This window comes from Puccinia triticina, chromosome 8A, assembly GCF_026914185.1.
Source record: "Puccinia triticina chromosome 8A, complete sequence".
In the NCBI taxonomy this organism is placed as follows: Eukaryota; Fungi; Basidiomycota; class Pucciniomycetes; order Pucciniales; family Pucciniaceae; genus Puccinia; species Puccinia triticina.
The window spans coordinates 7423203-7431957 of record NC_070565.1 but is presented as its reverse complement, the minus strand read 5'-3'; the positions used below and the strand labels follow the sequence as shown (position 1 = coordinate 7431957).

General features: G+C 46.7%; 1 protein-coding gene across 1 annotated transcript; it reads left to right on the top strand.

The window, feature by feature from the left end:
* Nucleotides 1-988: 988 nt before the first annotated feature.
* On the top strand, nt 989-7140 carry PtA15_8A781 (uncharacterized protein; the record flags this gene model as incomplete). The annotated part of the gene is made up of 8 exons (XM_053172245.1): nt 989-1021; nt 2573-3754; nt 3849-4961; nt 5145-5213; nt 5300-5455; nt 5558-6134; nt 6228-6856; nt 6946-7140. The coding sequence occupies 8 exons, from the start codon at nt 989-991 to the stop codon at nt 7138-7140; spliced, it is 3954 nt and encodes a 1317-aa protein (XP_053023428.1).
* Between the last annotated feature and the right edge of the window lie 1615 nt (nt 7141-8755).

Here is an 8755-nt window from a genome sequence, read left to right as displayed (position 1 = left end):
TAAAAGACCTATAAATTTGATTGCATTGAAAACCAAAACCAGATCTCAAGACACAGGAGATCAGAAAGGGAAAAAGGAAAACAACAGTGTTGACAGAGAGATCATACCCAAGAAGATGCTTTGTAATGCGTACAGAAAACTAGACTAAGAAGAAGTTGGACAGGACTGAGACAAGGACTGAGAATGGAAATCAGAAGTTAGCAAAGAAAGGAAAAGTAATGAAGAGTGTAAAAGCCAAGAGGGTTGCTGGTTCACTTTTCACCAAGTTGAGAAAGGGACAAGAAATCCACAGAGAAGAAGCTTGAGCTGATCAATGAGTTGATTGAAGATGCAATGATGATGATGATTTCAGATGAGGTTGAGTTGGAGACCGGGTGGAGAAAGAGGTTGGAGATTGGAGCTTGAGGGAATAAGAAAAGAAAAAGGAAAGGGGAATGAGGTTTTTTGGCGGCAAGAGAGGATGACAACTGAGGAGAGAGCAAGCAAATGAGTTGAGGAAAGACCGGTTGATACTGAGCAAGTTGGATTGGGTTATGGTTGATGACAGACAGACTTTGACTGAGCGGTACTTGAGAGCCGCGCATGCCGCAGTTTCAGATGTCAGTGATGGTTCACTTGATGAAGCCGTGGGATTAGGTTGAGCTTCAACAGCTATACAACTACTTGGTTGGCTAACAAACATTTGAAGAAAAGAAGATCATGGCGCAGGGAGGTATCATGATAAAAAAAACGCAGCCTTAATAATAAAGGTCCCTTCTGACTGGGCCGAGAGCATTGAAAAAAGTGCTTGGTGAGGATAGCATATTAGGCTTGGTGAGGATGGAAGTGGTGAAAAACAGTGAGCACCCATTGGACTACCCCAAGTGTGTCCAGAATATAGAGCTAAGTTGAAACATAGGATTTGGGTGCATGGAAGAGCTGAAAACATGAGGCATGGGGGGGGGGGGGGGGGGGAGGGCGGGACAGCCATTGGTCTGCAGACCCCGCAATGTCCTTCCTACCAAACACAATGAAGAAAGACGTCAGCCATCCAACCCTTTTAAGAGAAGAGATGAGAGAGAAAACCACAGACCATCTGTATCACCCAAAAATGACCTTTAAGAGGCCCTCGACCTTGGCCGTGGTTTTCCCTTGGTCAAACAACTTGCGTGTGGCCTTCATTCTTGCCTCAGCCAGTTGCAACTGTCGCTGGACACCTTTATTCACATATTCCAGCTCTTTGCTGTAGTGCTCCTTCTCCCATTCGAGTCAATTGTGCTCCTTCTCTTTCTCCCAGGTCATGTGCTGCTTGAGGTAGCCATACTTTTCAGCATTCAAGCTCTCAAAGGCAGTCGCAAGCGAGGTTTTGACTTTTGGGGTGGCCATTGTGGAACTTCTACGCAACACGTGATCTGAGCTTGGAAGGGAAGAATAGCAAAACTAAGTAAGATAAACTAAAAGGTGCTTGAAGGGCTGCCTTCCTTAATTAGGCTCTGGGAGAAATTTACACTAAGAATTTAGTGTGGCTAAATCAGAAGAACTATTCTTAAGTATATCTACTTCAGATCCTAAGAACCAGGTATCTGTGAGTGGGTTGAGAGATGTTATAAATTTGATGTAAGTGATTTTGAAATGTTCAAGTTATATTGTTATGTTATCAAGTTCTCAGGTTTTGACTTTAATTTATGTTATGATTAAAAAAGTCTGATACAGGCTGATATTCCTGGGGCTCTCAGGCCAGATAAGGCTCTCACAGGGAGGCTTTGTTAAGCTTGATAAAAGCCGGCCCCAAAATTTAGACTTTCCAGGTTTAAACAGACATCTGCTGGGTCCCAGATTGCACAAGTCCTCCAACGGATGACTTCCTGTTGTCATTTAGAGAGCTCTAGATGCCCCTCTAAATCCTAAAATAAGACACCTATCAAAAACTCAACCAGTGCACATTCAATGAACTGTAGGGTTAGGAAAACATTTCCCTTTTTGTCAAAAATTAAGAATTTGGGTATGTAAATTGAGATCTGGGAGGCTCCCAGACTCAACAGCAAGTGGAGGACTTCCCGTCGAGTCTGGGAGCCTCCCAGATCTCAATTTACACAGACCAACTCTTAATTTTCAGGATCAAGGAAAATGTTTTCTTAAGCCTGTAGTTTGTTGCTCTCATGTGTGCTGTTTGTGGTTTTGGTGGGTGTCTTAATTTAGGAATTAGAGGGGCATTTAGAGCTCTCTAAATGCCGATGGGAAGTCCTCCAGTCCTCCAATGTCCGCCAAATTTGGCCGACACCTCCCAAAGAAGCCGTAACCCGAAAAGGGGACCTGGGTAGTCTGGTCAAAAAATGGGACAGCAAAAAGCATGTCCAACGGGACATCGGATTTGTATGATTCAAGGGGAGTATGAAGCTGAAGCCCAGGCTGGGTCGGGATGACGTCAGAGGGGAGCGATCAGCCCAGCACCAGCGAACAGCAGCAGCAGCAATACACTCCGACCCAGAACCACAACACCATGACCAACGAACCAAACACCACCCCAACAACAACAGCAACAGCAACAACAGCAGAAACAGAAACGGAAACGGAAACAACACCATCCGACCAGCCCCCTACGCCTCGTCCGAATACTCCCCCTCACCGGAAACTACCCGCTCGGAAACCCCTCAGATCGATCCTCAAACCGTCTCCCCAACCGCAACCCAAGTTCAACTTCAAGCGGGATATCCTCAGCCCGTTCAGCAACAAGTTGGGCTATGCGGCACTCGAGGAAAGCCCACTAGGCGCCGTCGTCGGCGCAGGCGGGAGCAGTGTCGGTCAGGGTGTCCAAGCCGCTGCTGGTTGGGTCGGAAACGCCTGGAAACGTCTGGGTGCTGCTGCTGCTGCTCCGACTAGCACGAGTGCTGCCTCCATTCCCGCCGAAAAACCAAGGTCCGCCGCAGAGGACCACAATCAGCTTCACCAGACAACAGCGCCTCTTCAATCAAATCCAAATCATCCAACCCATCCCACAACCGACCTACTGGCCGATCAGCAAACTATCAGCTCACCACCCTCATCAACTCAAGCTCTATCCCCCAACTCAAGATTTAACCATCTACCTATCTCGTCAAGCACCGAACCGTCCCACAATCTCAATCAAACCAACGCCCTCGCCCCTCCTCTCCACCCTCCTCTTCCAGCCGGAACCAACCTCCAACTGAGTGTCTCCTCTCTCAAAAAAGTGCACTTCATCATGTCCGATCTCAAAATTGTCTATCCGATCAGTAACACTCAGCCCCCATCCTTCGATCAGCTCAACAGACTCAGGATCAATCAAGCCCGTAAACTGCTTCTGGCCAATCGCACCTCGGCCCACCATCACCCCCCCAGCTCCCCTACGAACCATCAAACCGATCAGCCCATCGGCCCAGCTCCTACCGTCAACGGCTGGACGGCGCGGAGTTTAGAACTGTTTTATGATGAATGTTGTCGAACTCGAGAAGAAGGATGGGGAATAATGAAGGTTCGAGAGATCATCAAACAAGCAGCCCCCCTACCACCCAAGTTGCTCGATCTAACCGGGATCCCTCTGGACCGAGTCGGAGCGGCCGAAGTTCTGGGTGATCTACTCAGTGTTGACTTTGGATTGAAATCACTCGTCCTCTCCAACTGCAGCCTCGAAGACCATTGTCTCAAGCCGATCTTACATGGCTTACTCGTCAGTGGTAGTCTACCCTCGATCAGCTTTGCTCATAATCCTAAGCTTCGAGCTAAAGGCTGGAAATTGATCGCTGTATTTATCAAAAAAGTCAGTCGTCTGTTCTGCTCCTTTCTTGGTCTCCATCAATGATTTCCCTATGTAGACATTTGCATCGGATAACTAGATTTGATTTGATTCCTAGGCAAAGGCGCTACGCAATATAGACATATCTGGCAATTCGCTCGACCGACGATCGGTAGAGTACCTCGTACAGGCTTTAGCTGGGAATGTTCGTAAGGATCACTCGGATGCGACCGTTTCACCAAACTCGACGAACTTCAAGCCTTTGAATCCCAACGCTCCCCTCCTTACTCAGACGAGCCTCAAGTCACATTCTATCTCCAGATTGACGAGCGCCTCTAGCATTTCACCTACATCTCTCTCCTTCGACCCACCCGAGTCTACGATCCCTCCCACCCAAGATGAAGACGAATGGGCTTCATTATTTCCATCTGCACCACTCCTTCGAGAAGACCATTCCCCGGCTCTGCAAGCCCTCTCTGCCATCTCAAATTGGTCATCTTCCGATTCCTCAAACCTCGTCTCTCTCCGTCTAGACCACTGCAACCTAAAAAACAATCAGCTAGACAATTTAGCACACGCCATTCGTCTATCAAAGCTCAAGCACGTCTCGTTCCGAAATAACCGAATCTTCAATCTTGGTGCAGTATCTTTGGCGGTGATGATCAAAGATTGGCCGACTCAGACTGAATCAACCTTCAGTGATGGTATGGGTGGCAAGGCAGATTCAACCACGGACCATGCTTCAGACCAGCCAGGGAATGCTGGCAACGAATCCTCAGACCTATCCTCCCCTCAAGTTCCCGCACCGTTTGTAAGTTTAAACTCAGTTACCGCTCGACAAAGTGATCTACTGGCACAGCGACAGACGCAAGGACAAATAACACGTTCGCCACCGGTAAATGAGCTGACCTCAGATAAACAGTCCTCATACCAAACGGAAGAGCTGAGTCAGTCGGAGCTGGCTCAGACAAATTCGAATAGAAATCTATCCGCATTGGTAAAAGACGAGATGAAGAAGGCGCATGAGCAAAGATTCAAGATCAAGTCCAAGATCGATCAACTCCCAACGGTCGGCCAATTATTGACTTTAGACGTCAAATCTAACGACTTGAGAAGCGCAGACGTCTTCTATTTGGCTCAGGTACTTAAGAAAAATCGGACTCTGAAAGTACTCAACTTGGCAGAGAATCGCATTGACCCCACCGGATTGGTCCATTTGGCAGATGCACTTGTTGAGTCCATTACTCTTTTTTTTCTTTACGAGAAAATTCAAATGACGTGTCCGGGGTTTATCTTTTTGAACTTCTAATCGTCAAACTTACATCGATTGTCCCCCTATTCTTGACCTCTTCTTTCTTTTTTTCGGGAATATGTCCATATCCTCTACTTCTTTTTCCGGATATCGTGCGAGCAGCGATATAACACTTGTTTAGAGACGCTTGATCTCAGTCGCAATCCATGTTGTGGTCCCAACCTAGAAGGCGTGAGTAAGCCCTGAAGATTTCATCAGTATAATTTTTCGATTGCGCAACATTTAACTTTTTGCTTGCTCTCCTACCTGCTGATTAGATTCTAGCCCTGCGAACGACCTGCACGATCAATAGCTCCTTAAAGCGGATATATCTGTCGCAAACCGAATTGAGTTCCCAAGGCTCTATTGCAATCGCGGAATTTCTGCCCGAGATGAAGAATCTTATCCACCTCGATCTCACCGAGAATCATGGAGTTGAGTCAAGTCCACAACCAAACACCCGATATAACTCTACGCAGGTATATGATTCAATGACTTAACTAGTTGACCTTCGTCACTCCTCTTTTTGTTTTTAGATCGACATAGCTGGCGTGATGGCGCTAGCTGTTTCCGCGAAGATGAACACCAGCATAAGGTGCTTGGACATTAACATCCCGCCAAACGACCCTGATTTCGCGCATCTTTCTCAAGAAATATTGCAATCCTGTGTGCGCAATACCGAGCTAGCCCAGGAAATGGCCTACCAACGCGGGACTCAAACCACGATAGCACAGCCGATGCTAAAGTCCACTGTGGTCAAAGCACTCGCCAATCAACAACAACAGCAACAACAACACCCTATCAAGCCTGTTGGGATCAAGCAACAGTCTACTAATCTGGCTTCCGGCAGGACGCCCAAGAATTCCAACGTCATCAGTCGTGCTGAGACAGTTAAGAAGATTTTGGCCTCGACAGAAGAAACTTGCAAAGTCCTACGGGACTTGATCTCCGAAGACGAACAACGAAAGCTTAGGATGATCCAAGAAGAGCGGAAGATCCCGATGATAGTGGAATGTAGTGAGCTCGTCAAAGAGTTACTAGACCAAGTCAAGGCTGGCCAGTTCCAGATAAAGGAGGCCCTCGGGAGCCTCATGATGGATGAAGCGTTGAAGTGTAAGTCTTCGTTGTCAAGAAAAAACAAACAAGCATACTCCTTGGCCCTTGAATGTTTTGAAGCTAAGGAATCAATCATTCCTTCTTTCATAGCTCATGCCCAGTCCGTTCACGCACAAGCTGTGTATGTTTGTCAATATGCCGAGGCGGTTCATAAAGAGCCAAATACAATAAGTACCGGCTCCCTCAGCTCCACTCCACTCTCCTCCGACTCTCAAGTACCCTCGCCGGCATCCAACGTTTCCAGAAGCTCCGAGTCCCGAAGTCCCGGGTTCGGTGTTGAAAAAGAAGATCCAGACTCGGAAGAAGAAGAGACTACTCAGCGGTCAGGTTCAACTTCAAAGACTGGAAGCATCTCATCCGAACCCCCCGGGACTCAATCTATCTCTCGACCAGATAGCCAGAGCTTCCGAAGCCCTAATTCTGTGGTATCAAACCAACCCTTCGGGGTATCGCCGTCTCCGCCGCACGTACCTCCAACTACCGGCACGAAAGGAGCCCGACAGCGAACCGAAGTGGCGATCGATAGTGGCCAGAGGAGTCATGATAGTCTTCTACTTGATCCTTCATCCTCAGCCAGTGTTCCCCCTCGATCGCCTGTTGAGAGCCATAGCAGATCGCTGACGATTGAGGAGGGAGAAGTCTTTAGGAAGGGCAGTGTTTTGGGCACGGTGACCCGAGATGACGATGAGGAGGTTCCGGGAGAAGTCTTAAAAGAAAGCGTGGGTACTGTCATCATTTCCTAATCTCTTGTCTCAGTAGTGGCTTCTAAGATGTATCGAATGTTTTGTTTGGTCCGTCTTTCTCATAGATCTTGGTGGCGCAAGTAGAACGAACCAGGAGGAATAGTCTCAGTCATGAGGACCAAGCTGATACGCCCCTGCTTGTGGGAGAACAAGACCAGGAGACCCGGGAGCAAACAGAATCGGATGATGAGGATGACGACCATAATGAAACTGACGAACAGGGGCTACCGGCAAAGCCCATCAACGAGATTTTAAACTAGCATCTTTCATGAATTCTCATTTTTATGCTTTCTTCCCCCTTCCTTCTCGCATGACAGTATTTGAGAAAGATCTCACATGTTCTGTTTTTGCATTTTCCAAGCGTTCCTCTACTGCTTGATCAGTTTTTTTTTCTCTTGTCTCAAGTTGTTGTAGACTTTTTATCTTGCCTTTTCTGTTTTCTCTTTTTTATGATTTTCCATCATTATTATTTTAGGGAGTTGAAAAATCAACTCCCAAGAATTAATAAATTGACTCCCAAAAGTTGTTTACGTTGTGCGGACTGTCTCGGGACGTCCCCCCTGGGTCCTCAGGACTTGGATTTGACCTGGGGGGGGCTTGGGAGTTGATTAATCAATTCCTCTCTTGAGAATGGGAGTCAATACATTAATTTAACAAAAAATGACAGAATATACAAAAAAAGTTATATCTTGTCACTGTTGTACCCAAACACCCTAAAAGTTTGACAGCAGTCTAAATGCACTCTTTAGAGAATATTGTGAGCTTCACAGCATTAGTACTCCTCAGGGAGACCCTGTGTAGCCGGGGGGCTAATTTGGCGGATTTCCTACTAAGGCAATCTGCCAAATCCTTAGCTACGGTGGTCCAAATGCCCCCAGATTTTTCCTGCCACATGAATACACTCTCTAGAATATATTTTAGGCTTCATGGCTCTAGCACTCCTCAGGGAGACCCTGTGTAGCCGGGGGGGTGGATTTGGCAGATTTCCTACTAAGGCAAACCCCCGAAACCTTATCTACGGTGCTCCAACTGGCCCCAAATTTTTTCTGCTATAAGAATACAATCTTTCAAACATATGTTAAGCTTAATCAATCCCCTTTACCCAGCTACGCCGTTACCGATAGCAGTAACGGCCTTTTCTGTGGCCAGTGGGTACCGTAGCAAGAGAAAGTTTTTTTTGGGAGGAGATTTGAGTACCAAAACACCTCGTGTCGGGCGGTAACGGCGCGTAATGGGTGGTAACGCCCTGTAACACGTTGTAAGACTCAAAAGTGTTCCTGAGAACCTTTTGCTGAATGGAGAAGGGGATGATGGAGGTGCAAACTCTGCCCTTCTATACTACCAGATAACAAGACCCACCAAGGTAAGCTTGGCAAGTTTTAATGAAGTGATAGGATTGGTTGGTTCAGATGAGCTTGTTGATGAAACTGAATAATTTGTTGATATTGTTATTGTAAGGGTTGTTATGTATGTAGGTTGTTAAGTATATGTAAGACTGTAAATGTAAATGTTGGGGTGACTGTGATTGGTGAGTAATGAACTGCCCCCTAGACAACTAAGGGGGGGAGAGAGCTCCTTATATAGACAAATGTGAGGGAATTTAGCTACAAGGAGGCCCTGTATGAGGGATTTTAGCTGCAGGGAAACTGAATGAGTGACTATGATTGGTCAGAACATGAGGGATTTAATGTGGTACTACTATGATGTCACCTGCAGCTGTCAGTTGTGAAAATCCACCAATTTAGAATGTATGTACATACTATGCAGTGTAAATGAATATGTGTAGCTGTCCTGCAGCTGGGTTGTGTATGTAAACGTGAGTTTGGAATAGGAGGTGAGGTGTATATGTAGCTTGGAATGTAACTTCTAGTCCTG